This window comes from Platichthys flesus, chromosome 11 (genome assembly GCF_949316205.1).
Source record: "Platichthys flesus chromosome 11, fPlaFle2.1, whole genome shotgun sequence".
In the NCBI taxonomy this organism is placed as follows: Eukaryota; Metazoa; Chordata; class Actinopteri; order Pleuronectiformes; family Pleuronectidae; genus Platichthys; species Platichthys flesus.
In genome coordinates, this window is record NC_084955.1 from 4,103,623 (window position 1) to 4,116,523 (window position 12,901).

Here is a 12,901-nt window from a genome sequence, read left to right on the forward strand (position 1 = left end):
CACTGTGACAGACCCAACTACCTTGTCTGTTGCCTTGTACCCAGACCCTGGTTCAAGCCCCATGTTTCTTGTTTCCTCAACAGCATGCTGGCAGACAAACTGAACATGACGCCTGAGGAAGCTGAGAGATGGATTGTGAACCTTATCCGCAACGCCAGGCTGGATGCCAAGATCGACTCCAAACTGGTGAGACCTTCTGTCTTCCTCCTCAATCAATCGGCCCAGTGCAGATCTAATGAATCAAAGCTTTTTAAACAGACCGTTTTAGCTTGTTGGTGGTTTTGATTGTCATTGTCGCCTTCCAGAAGCTCTACTGTGCATCTCTTGCAGGATAAAGAGGAATTATGCGTGTCCTGATTTTTGTAATTGAAGGGTAAAGATGGCTGTAAGGACGTCTCAACCACAATATCTCACCCTCGTTAGGACCCTTTTGTGAAGCTCCATGTTGAACCTACATGTTTTGGCATACACATCACGACAGTTCTCTGTAATCAACAAATCATAGACCAGTCCCTCAGAATGACATGGAATTATGTGGATGTGCCCACAGTGGATGTGACTGGGACCATGAGCACAGTTTGTAGGATGGTGTGTCTGCTAGACCAAATTTACTAGACTTATTGGTGTTAACGTTTGTCTGTCCATATTTCCAGGGTCACGTTGTCATGGGGAACAACGCCATATCACCATACCAGCAGGTGATTGAGAAGACAAAGAGCCTCTCATTCCGTAGCCAAATGTTGGCCATGAACATTGAGAAAAAAGCGGCCCACAACAGCAGGAACGAGGTGAGTCAATACAAATACTGTACATACAAAATGCACATAAGGTGCCGCTCCCAGCTGAAGCTAGTCATCCCTCCCTTGCCGATCAGATTGCGAGAAGGTCAACGTGAACCCGGGGCAGTTCAAAGCATCTCAAATGATCAGCTCAGAAGAACAAGGCTAAAGAATGTTGATGAACAACCATCAACAAAAGCTCTCTTTACACGAAATAAGCCAGTAAGAGCAAGTTTAACAGAGCTGAGGCTTTCATCCCTCCATTGCTCTTCAGAGGCCTAATGACAAGGTAGATTCCAAACAACCATAAAACGAGGGCCTGAGCTCAGTGACTCAGCTCAGCAACTTAAATAAGATGGACCCTCACACTGGCTTTTGGTGAACATTACTCAAAGCCTGGAGTTCCCTGCACTTAGGACCTGTTGCAGATGTCTGGCTCAGGGTCCAGTCATCCCACTTAAGTGTGTTTTTGATGTTGACTCTGTGCGTTTTTAGTGGTATGTAGAAGGCTCAAGTACTGCAACTACACAGAATGTCATAATCGCACGCATACTGTGAACAGGAGCTGCGAGCGGTTGCTTCACACAACTCTGCAGTCGGTGAAGACATGCAGCGTCTGTCAGAGCAGATTGATGGGTTGGTTTGCTCACCAAACACCTGACTGCACCAAGGCCACCGAGTTACAACAGCCATGTTAAATATTCACTTTTTAACTGTGCAGCTCTTTAGTGGCTGTGTTTTGATGTGCTCAATTACCCCCCTGCCTATTGTTTGAATATCTGCAGGAGTGCTGCCATAACCCTGTCCTGTAAAAAAAGAACAACCCTGCCCCCCTCATTAAGGAGTTTTTGTAATTAGACAAAAAGAGGCTGCAAACAACTTGCAGAGCACCACTACATCCTGCTGTCCTCAAGGCTACAAATCACTTACATATAGAGAACATTAACTGCCTACCATCTGGGCCGGCTGCTGAGGGTCCCTGTCAGCCCTCACAGCCACCCAGCACTCACCAACAGAACACACACATTACACACTCCCGACAAGGAAAACATCAGTGCTTAACTGCTTGCACATGTATGTTACTTTTTCCCATTTCCCACAATCAACAACAAAAAGTTTCGATTTGTTTCCGTGATCCACAAATGTTCTAACTTAACTTTCTCTCCATGCTCTTCTTCCAGACCCCAAATTGGGCCGGTCAGGAATCTGGATTTTAGCGGCACAACAGAGACGGATCCATCCTGCTCTTTGTTTTTACTACTTTTCCACACTTGTCTCTCAAGGAGCACAGTACTGTTTTGCACTTGGTACAAGTCATCAGCAGTTCAATAAAAGTGACCAAAAAAAAAAACATTTTCACCCGTGATTGCCTTATTTCTGGACATTACCAATGGTAGTTGAGGTTTGAGTGGTAAGACTTTTTTGTATCAGTAATACTTGATGCAGTTTTAATGTGCGCAAGTGAGTCACTGAGTGGGACAGTTAAGACTGCTGTGTGTGTGATGCGGCTCATGTGTGTGCTGTAATGATGAATGGCTGTTTAGTCTGTTGGTTTTATGGTGTTTTAGTGGTTCGCTTCACCGTGGCAGGCCGAGTCTCGCTGAGTGGGGACGTCAGCCGAAGGGGGCAAACAGAGGTGCTGTAGAGTTACCAGTGGTCACACTCTCTGCCAGTCATCCTGCCCATCTGAGGACATGAGGGAGCCATAAAGAACCATTAGCCAGACCGACACAATCTTTTTAATGTCCCACCCCACCCCCGCTTTCCTCTGCCTTCGACCTTCTCATAACTCAGTCCTCTGACTCGCCCTCCCTCCCTCCTCCAACGCAGTTTCTAACAAACAGACCTACGTTTACTTCTACCTTCATGTAATTCAACTGTTTTGAAGGGTTTTTATGGCAGAGCTGCACCTGCCTTATTAGACTAAATCAGAAGGGCAAAGGGTGTCTCATCACTTGAATGTGAGCTTGACTCTACAAACATTCTGCTTAACCGAAGCATGAAGAAGCGAGACAGACTGATGATAGACATTTTCCTTCTCTTAAAGTTACCATATTTTGGCCATTTACAGGTTCATAATTTTAATTTGGTCGTCTAGGTTTACATGGCGCAATGTTCGTCTGAAACGCTCCATTTTAGCTCTTGGCCCGCCTCCTAAAAAGCCCAGTCTGCGCTGATTGGTCAGCTGGCACACTGTTGTGGTGACTGGTCAACCACTTAGAGATAAATGCTTTATGGAAAACAAGCCAGGAGCGCAAGCGAGGCGTTCAGGCTCTTCAGGACCAGTGATTTAGGTGGGACGGACAGTTTGCCCTCTGTAACCCAGCAAAACTTTTTACAAAATGTCTTCATTGAACAAATGAAAAGGGAAAAAAGCGTAACATAGGTACTTTGATTTCCTTCATTATATAATTAATCCTGTACCTCGATGTTAAAATCCAGTGAATCTTTAAATAAGTTTAGTTTTGGCCAACCCACAAGCCACTTCTCGGTACAGTTAAACATGCAGATGAATTTATATTAGTATTCAGGATGCATACACTGAACCTTGGGCATGACTGTAAGACCCGTGTTTGAGCTCATTACATCCACTAAAGAGGTTGTTTTCAATAATTATAATTAATGGATCTTGAAAGAAATCTGGCACATGTAGGGAACTGATATCCATGAGTGTGTGTCATTTAGTACAGCTTGATTGAATTTAAGGGCACTGTGGGGCCTTCGTGGAGGTATGAGCCCTAGAGTGCAATCCTGGTTTAGGGTGTTACTTGAAATAGAAAAAAGGGAAGTCTGACCTTTTGAGGCTCCTGAAAAGCTGGGGTCAGAAGTTAAAGTTTTCTTGAACAATCGATTTTCAAGTTAATATAGAAGAAAAAATAGGTCCATTGGTAATACTTGGAGTTGGAACAGTCAAAAAAATTGTATCAGAAATAACCTCATACTTGAAAAATACATATATGACCATTCACATCCACTGGGCATGTGCAAGCCGGGGAAAACAGAGAGCTGGAAGCTTAGTTGCAAAAACTTCCAAAAAGCAAGAACCTGCAAATATTGAAAATTAAGATGAGGGATTTCTTTTCATGAACTGAGGATGACGTGGAACTGTTACAGAAAGGAAGTGATGGCAATGCTATGCAACCACCACCGATAGACGAGCCGCAACTGATACAACCCGAAGAAGATATTCCTGTATACATCAATGTATCGTAAGTGTTTCCAAATGAGCCCCACCCCATCAAAACAGCGAGAGGAGCACAGACACAAAGAAATAGGAAAATCTCTCGTGCTACAATCAGAACTGTTTTGGGAGTACATTTTGTGTTAATCCTCAGACCCTATGATTTATTATAGAAGCTGGTTTGAGAAACAATTCTTTCACAGCCTGTTAAAAGAGCATATGATCTACATTTTCACCAGCTCACAGCTTCACATGTCACGTTACACTAATTTTCTGCATTCTTTTGACACTTTGAAAACCTGGAATCCATTCCTCTGTGAATCCAACGTTTTCAAGTTGCATTTTAAGACTTGGAGAGTTGAGACTTTCATACGTTCATATTCAAAAGACATATGGACTGAAACATGTTACAAAGAATTGCCCTTGAATGTGCAAAGTGTTCTCGCTTTCGATCTTCACCGACAGTTGGATTTATACCTACTTCTCATGGAAGTGTATACATTTCCCATTTCTTTCCCTACTCGAGCTCCGGAGCTGCTCCCCACTGCACTTTGAGATGAGGTTTTTGTCGACTAGACTTATGGTGACAATAAAATTGTGTTTGTACATGTGGCCCGTGACGTTTTCAGCTTTGTTTGTGAATGTCGTGTTGGATTAATTCCCTGCCTCTTTCCGTTCGGAGCCACAAACAAGGAAAGTTTGCTAAGTATAACCTGAACTTTCTGGAGTTTGCTTCACTCTCATTCTGTCCTTGACATTTTGGAGATTCTGACTCTTAAATGACCAGTCTGGCCTGGATCTTTGTTTTTCTGTTGTCCCCACCCTCCCCCCCATAGTCAAGTGTGACAGCAACCCGCGCTGAAGACCATCCGGTCTAGAGCTCTGATGTACTCAGTGTAAAGCAGCTCCCCTCATTGCTGTTATGGCACTGAGGGCTCCAGGCCAGACCATCCGAATGCTGACGTCACCTCCGAACCCCATCGACACCACCACCTCCCCTCCTCCTCTTTTCTGTGCACTGCAACAGTGAGGAGAAAAGGGAGGGAGGAAATAAAGTGATTGGTTTACCGGGCCCCCTTCTCCATGACACATCATGAACATAAAAGTGCCTGAGGCCTAAATTATCACGTTCACCTTAACCGTGCACTTTTCAGATGTTGTTTTAGAGAGGAATCCAAACCAGCGGCACTGCCTGCGGCTAACAGCCCTCTTGACCACAATCCCTGTCACTGCTCTCACGGACAAATAAATAAACAAAGGCAGGACAAAGGTCACTATAAGTTTTGGCGAGGAAACAGCCATGATTCCTCCTTTTTTTTTTCTTTCTTTGTAACTACATTAGCGTCTCCCCACATATGTATTTTAAAATCAGTTCCAGTGATGAAATGGAAACTTTGGTTGTGTGTGTTTTATTGGACGTGTGTGTTTTACTGTCTTGAGGGTAGAAATCTCCTTTTCACTGGTTTCTTTGGTATAAAACCAGCGTCTGAATGAACTTTAGCTGCTCTAACATGGGAGGTCTGAGTGATCTGAGGGCAGCCAGGCTAAAGGTAAAAATAGTTGGATTTTATTTTACAAAGGAAACAGTTAAACTCTTAGAATAATGCACATTATACATATATTTTTCTTTGTTTTGCTTTTATAAAGGGCTGTATTTTTCCAGACCCCTCACTGTCGTAATTTTACTAACATGCACTAAAGAGCTCTCACATGAAAATAATTTGCTGAAATAAATAAAAGATTAAGTGCCACACCTAGTGGCTGAAGGGGGTAAAGCATTCCCAAAGTGTCTCGGATCTCGGTGTGGAGCAGCGGCTGAAGGTGATACAATGATGTGACCCTCCTGTATTGTGGATTTACCTGCACATGAAATCATAGAACCTATTTGTCTGGAGCCAACTGTCACCAACATCCCAGACACTTCTCATTCCTTCTGATTTTTAAAAGAATTATTATCTGGTTGATCGTTCTCTGCGCTGCTCCGCAGAGTTGACGCGCCGCCAGCGTCTGAATGTCACAGAAGAGGTGGATGGCCGCTAGCCTGCGCCTCATCTGTTTGCCCAGCGAGTTAGTGCCAGTTTGTGACCGAAAGAAGGATCTCCTGCCTCCCACACGTCCCCGCTGGTGAGGTCGCATGGGTCAGTGTGAAAGACCCGGTGCCCTGAGAAGAAGAAAGAAAAAGAAACTGAAATAATTAGGTGAGTTATTCGTGTTCCACAATTTCAACCTCTCCGACGAGTATTGTTGATTTCAAAGCGGGGGGGGGGGGGGGGGGGGGGGTCAAAGAGCGTGACGGGATGGTTGACTTGCGGGCCCACCTCATTACGCACATTATGCAGATAATTGCTTTTTTGGCGAACCTCTAATTATTCAATAGGGCTATAGTCAGTGGAATATAACCGAGCCTTACATAGAGCCTAGATAAACTGTGCAGCAATCGGCTCAGTTGGCTTCTGGTTTATAATGGAGGGAGGTCTCTGAACTTAGATTTGAAACTCCTAATACATCACAGCATCCATTAGAAAGACGCAGAGTAGGCTCATTGCGCAAAGGAGGGTCCTTTTGGACCTGCATCGGAATATAATATTAAAGGAATCTTCTGGATGTTGTAGTAACACAGAGAAGCTGCAACCACTTATGAAACCTCAACTTTACTTTCCTTGAAGAGTTTTCCCCCCCCAGCGTTTCCCGCTCACTAGGACCCAGAGGCAACCTCGCACCGGTGTGGGTGAGTCCACGGGGGTGGGTGAGAGAGAGAGAGAGAGAGGGAGAGACTAATACGCGAAATGTCATCTTCAACATCTTAAATAAGGAGGAAAAAACACCAAACCGGAGATGTCCACACGTGACGGCGGCGCGGCGCTATATGAGCAAAAAGGCAGCAAGCATCAGGACCAGTCGGGAGTCGGTCGCCGCGCAACCTCAGCAGCGCGCAGCACGCAGGGTCGCACTCTCAGCGCCGGCGCCTTTCCGCTTTAAAAAGAAAAGCAATCACATGTGAGTTTTCTTGATTCCGCCGTTTCACGCGCTACACGGGACGAACCCTGAGTGAGGAGACGCAGGTATACACGGAATCTAAAGCGGGGTTGTTTTTTTTTGCAGAGAGAAGCAAAGGAAATCCCCCCCCCCCCTCCCTCCGCTGCAGCTACCACCTTTTTTTGCCTCCTCCTCGACCTCTTGAGCTCTCGTGGGGGACACAAGTTTCTCACACAAAAAGGGATGCTGCATGTTCCCGAGCCACACTTCCACTCAGAGGGGACCTAAAGTGGACCGGAGCGGGATTACACACTTCATCTGATGCAAGGTATATAGGCTGCTCCAGCAACACGTTATTTCTCACGGAGCGTTTTTTTTTTTTGGCGACAATTACGCACGGCTCTTTTCTTTTTGAGGGGGGCGTTTGAGCAGTGCGCTTTGCTTTTGCTTGTGTGATTGTTCCGACACATTATCACACAAGATCCCCTTTCTTCTTCCTCCTCTAACCCCGCTGTCACCTTTACGCATTAGTGTTTCGGAAGGTGTTGATTTCGTTCCGCTGTTATCCCAGTAACCTCCTTTGTCATTCTCCCCGCAGCGCAGCAACACAGACACTTTTGAGTGACTGGAGGAATCAGCCGCGCTCCGTAAAATGGTCCAAATCGGCGACGTGACACCATGTCGCATCTCGTCTGATGTTTGACACACTTGTGGAGAGAACTTAAGAGACTGGGGGAGGACGTTGCAAAAGTCACAGAGAATCCATCCCGAGCCTCGCGGGCACCTTTTTTTTTTGCTGGAGTCCGGACAAACCGATCGCCGTCCAGATGCAGTTTCGACTCTTCTCCTTTGCCCTGATCGTATTGAACTGTATGGAGTACAGCAACTGTCAGGCGCCGTCGCAACGCTGGAGGAGAAACAAAAGAGGTAACGCATGTCTCACAGCAGCATCCCGGCAGGGACTTTAACACATGGGTACAGAGTTTGTTTGGGTCACAGGAGGCAACGGCACAGTCCCAAACAATGTTGCTCGTCTCCGTGTGTGTGTATGTATACACCCTCCGTATTCTCACAGCGTAGAGCGCATTTAAAAAGTCAGCGCAAATTGCATCACAAATTGATAATTGTCAATGTTCGGTCTTGGAATCGCACAGCTGAGAGCACGCCGACACTGCCTGCTAGTTGGGATCATACCAGAAAAGTTTACGCTGAAATCAAATTTGTAATCTAAGCTGCAATTTCATTTTCCAACATCTGGTGTAATTTATTAACCTCTTGAAGGAATATTTTCCACAGTATGTAACGAGTTCGAAGCCGGTAGCTAGTGCGTAAAATGTGCGTAAAAGGTCGGCCAAGCGCTTCGCTACTTCCCAAATTAATATTAAAAGAGTGGATTGTCTGATCTTATGTAAAACACGCTGTCGGACGCGCTGCTAACGCCACTTCCGATGCAAGAAAGGCGCGCACACTGTTATTTACAAGGGAAACTGATATAAAAAAAAAACTGTCTATAGAGAGCTGCGGCTTATAGACGAGAGGGGGTGGTATTGTAGGAGTTTTTTAATGAATAGACACGGAATCCCATGCCCCCTGACTTGTATGAATTGCACATCTCCACTTCAGCCCCTTAAGCTGGTTTTAATTGATCTCATAACCACTTTGAACAGTTGGTAGGAAACCCGCATAACAATCGCTCAGCGGAGGCGCAAGGGCTTGGGGAGGAGATCAGCCCCTTTGTAAATACTACCCCATACTCTGAATGAATGAGGAGACAGTGGGATTAGGAAAAGTGGCCCCCGCCGAGCCCTCCTCGGACCTGTGGAATAACACATTCGCTATACGTTCCTCGGGGTGACCATGCAGAGGAGAGAGCATGGAGCGGACCTCTACGCTGCGCCAACGCTCCGGACAGTGGGAAGTATTTCTCATTTCAAGTCAGGGGAGAGACGAGGGGGGTCTTGTAAATTTTAAGGCAATCACAGATTTAATCATATGCGCTGCGTGCCAAGGGGGGGACCTCCACACTCTGCAAGCCCTCCACTGCCCATCTGCAAATAATCAGGCGATCACTGCGGGGCACTGGCACACACACTTTTCTCAGCTCCTCCGTGTGTTTCTCTCCTCGTGCGCCGTCCGATCTGAAGACAGTGTGTGTGTGTGTGTGTGGGGGGGGGGGGGGGTGGAATGCAGTTCTCTGGGTATGATCAATCTTTTATTGGACGATATTTTTGGATGGTCAAGCAGCACATCACTGTCTTTTCATTTAGTCTTCAGGGGTCTGTTTATCTATACAGTCTGTGCATGTCTGTGTGTGAGAACGGCAGAGAGGGAGAGAGAGAGAGAGAGAGGGGAGGAGAGGAGGAGGAGGAGGGGGGGTAACCAGTGGGGCTGAGATCAAAAGGTTAACTTACACATTTGACCTCAAGATCAGCTTTAGGCTGAGCACTATAAACTACACATTGTGACCACCAGAGCTCTCAGAGCGGATGTTACACTTGTCAACCTAATCCAATGCAAATATGTACAAGTTTTGGCTTTACAGTAAGTGTAAGAGTCTGTTTGAGTGTGTGAGTGTGTGTGTGTGTGTTTTAGTATGTGTGGGGGGAACTGCACTTTGGGCCAAAAGTGCCATTCTAGCAAGCAGTGGCAGCCGGCCAAGTTTTCGGTATTTGCTTCCTTCCTTTATTTATCACGGTTATATTGAAAGAAGCATGTGTAAGAGATCATTGTCCAATAGGTCCAGCAATGCTTGGATATTTTTTTCTAGCCCTCAAGGTTCCTGTGACAGCTTTATATACAGCCTGTCTGGCATGCACAGGGAGCTATCCGAACCGTTCAGGGGTGTTGAGACCCAGACACGTTCGAAACTCAATTTGGCCACACTCTGCTCCCCAGGCGTCACTATTTTATGCTTAACAAAACACATCCTGCATAATTTACCAAATGTGTTTTTTTACATGCACGAAAAAAAAGTTTTGCTGTTGATATACTGTGCGTACGCAGCCACATGACAGAGTGGGGTGCGAGGGATGGAGCTGCCATTATAATTTAGTGGATGTCGAGGAGAGAATCAGCCATTGCGTAGGACCGGAGCTCGCTGAAATGCACGAGCACAGGCGAGATTGGGATCTTTGTGTGGTTTCTGGGCTGATCTTGTCTCGCTCACACACTGCCTGGCATGACCCGGCCTCCTGTTTGGCTGCGGTAATTGTACATACGTATTTTATTCATGTGAAACAGATGAGAAAACATATTAAATTTACACCTCCTTACCCCCTATCCTGCCCACTAGGAACAGGGACACGATGCCAATGAGCCCTGCTATGATATCATAGCTAGACACAAGGGTATTACATTTCATTTTTATTCTCTGGCTAATGATGCCACCTGCTGACTACATAAAATCAGGCTGGAGTAGCAGCGCTGCCTGAAGGAGCAGAGACACACAGCGGGGCCCTCAGACGTTTAAACAGCTAATGGATAGGTAGTAGCCGTCGAGACTGGTGAAAAGTTGCCATGTGATACTGTTAACCCTTCCACATCTACCCAGAAATCCCACAATTTGAAGCAGCCGGAGAATGCCTTACAGCATATACAACTGTGTAATGTGTTACTCAGCTCTGTTCTCAGGACAAATGTGATTCGTTGAAAGTGGTGCCGGGTGCAGGGAGTGGGGTCAGAAATGCATGATATTTTGTTCCGCTGGTGACAGTGACGTTTGATGCCATACATAGAGAGTATAGTCATCACTTGTGCCCGAGTGTGCCCGTCCTTCAGCAAATAATCATGCGGCATGTTTGTGAATTGACTCTGTGGTTTCAGTTTGTTGGGAATATGGCTGTCATTTTTAAGTGAAATGCAGTTTTTGGCTGCATGAATTTAAATAAATGATAGCATCTTTGGACACAGAGAGGTGACTTTAAACACAGCGACCTCTCTTCCTAAGTCCTGTAACTCAGGCCTCTGTGCTGAAAGCTCCTACAAAGTCCCAGGTTTGTGGGTGTAAGTGTAAATGTTGGAACCCAGCACTTCAGTGCAATATAATATGTTGATTAAGTGCCTGACGGGGAGGAGAGGGAGCGCTCCGAGAGGCTGCTTTTCAAACCGGCCCTGCCACTCTTGCCTTTGGAAAAATTGAAGAAAGCTCTTAAGATGGCACGACTGCTAACAAGGTTCTCTCATTACTCTAATCCAGGTGATTTCACCCCCTGCACCACTGACCTTTTCTTATTCCACTAAACCCAAATCATTTTATTTTATGTACTGCTCCTCTCTTGACTTCTCCTCCTCTCACGTCCTCTCCTCCTCACATGTCCTCTCTTCCTCTCTTGTTTTCTCCTCCTCACTTGTCTCCCTCCTCTCATGTCCTCTCCTCCTCTCATGTACTCTCCTCCTTACTTGTCTCCCTCCTCTCATGTCCTCTCCTCGCATGTCCTCTCCTCCTTTCATGTCCTCTCCTCTCATGTCCTCTCCTCCTCTCATGTCCTCTCCTCCTCTCATGTACTCTCCTCCTCACTTGTCTCCCTCCTCTCATGTCCTCTCCTCCTCTCATGTACTCTCCTCCTTACTTGTCTCCCTTCTCTCATGTCCTCTCCTCTCATGTCCTCTCCTCCTCTCATGTCCTCTCCTCCTCTCATGTACTCTCCTCCTCACTTGTCTCCCTCCTCTCATGTCCTCTCCTCCTCTCATGTACTCTCCTCCTCACTTGTCTCCCTCCTCTCATGTCCTCTCCTCTCATGTCCTCTCCTCCTTTCATGTCCTCTCCTCTCATGTCCTCTCCGCAACGTTGGAGGTATGGTGCTAGTTGGTTGAGGAGGGGTGGGGGCTTTTTCCCGGGATGAGGACGGCATATTTAAGCAGATCAGCTGGAAACGGCTGAATGTGAACAGCATCACCTGAGAGGGATTATAGCGAGCCGAGTCTTGACCTGAGCCCATAGCTCTGGCGTCAAGGAACAGAGCTTTGTCTTTTCTCTCCCAGGCCCCATCAGCCAAGCCTCGATAAGCGTAAATCTGTGTGTGCGCGTCTGTGTGTGTGAGAGAGAGAGAGAGAGAGAGAGAGAGAGAGAGAGAGAGAGAGAGAGAGAGAGAGAGAGAGAGAGAGAGAGAGAGAGAGAGAGAGAGAGAGAGAGAGAGAGGAGTAAAGCGAGCTACAACAACACCCTACAGGTGCATGTTTCCGATGCTCTAATCAAGACATCCTGTCAAGAACAACGCATACACCCCCTCCAACGTCACCCATCCCAGCTCCTCAGCCAATCACATCCAGGGTCCGTCCCCGGGATTATCATGGTCATTACGCACAATGATTCACTTATGTGCTGTATTGATAAATCACATTAGTCTGACCCAGCCTTCAAACTTCGTCGAAAGACTAGCTCCTTGTTTGACCTACTAACCCATGCATGTCGCTCCTGGCCCGCAGCGCAGCTCCTGCCCCGAGTCACAGCGGTATCAGATGAAGCCGGTGAAAGGCTCCTCAGTGCGCTCATGCCATGCTACACTGCCGAAACCCCAGCAGAGGAAAAAACACGCAGTGGCATGAACTTTCTAATGTGGAGAAAGACACAGGGAGAGATTCTTTCGAGGAACCACGTGACGGTGGGGGCGAAGATCCGTTTAACTTTTTCTTTGTTTTCCCTTCATTTATAAAAAGAGTCAGTCTTTTAATGATCTTAAAAGTACTAAATGAAACTTTTTAGAATTTCAGTTGATAAATTATCCTTTATCTCACTTTTCTGCAGTCGGTTTGTGAATGGAGAGAGGCAGGGAGGTGGGAGACGGCATTCGGACTCATCTGTCAACTCTTTGGGTGTTTCACATGGATGAGAAAGCTTGGTCTGTAACACTTCTGCACACCTCCATCCATCACATCACAGGGGAAAAATCCATTCACTGTGCACGGATCCGCTCTCTCCTTTTCCTCTTTCTTTCAAGCACAAATGCACAAGGGGATCTTCTCTTCC

The 12,901-nt window shown here is 46.4% G+C and overlaps 2 protein-coding genes across 2 annotated transcripts in view; both read left to right on the forward strand.

The window, feature by feature from the left end:
* Positions 1–2,130, forward strand: part of eif3ea (eukaryotic translation initiation factor 3, subunit E, a) — a 29,692-nt gene extending 27,562 nt beyond the window's left edge. The window contains exons 11-13 of the mRNA XM_062398855.1: positions 84–186; positions 654–788; positions 1,961–2,130. Coding sequence (XP_062254839.1) covers positions 84–186; positions 654–788; positions 1,961–1,996 — 274 coding nt within the window. The 3' untranslated portion in view covers positions 1,997–2,130. The remainder of the gene's footprint in view (positions 1–83; positions 187–653; positions 789–1,960) is intronic.
* Positions 2,131–7,183: 5,053 nt separating this feature from the next.
* rspo2 (R-spondin 2) overlaps positions 7,184–12,901 on the forward strand; it is a 55,790-nt gene continuing 50,072 nt past the window's right edge. Inside the window, exons 1-2 of the mRNA XM_062399409.1 lie at positions 7,184–7,264; positions 7,535–7,863. Of these exons, the coding sequence (XP_062255393.1) occupies positions 7,764–7,863 (100 nt within the window). The 5' untranslated portion in view covers positions 7,184–7,264; positions 7,535–7,763. The remainder of the gene's footprint in view (positions 7,265–7,534; positions 7,864–12,901) is intronic.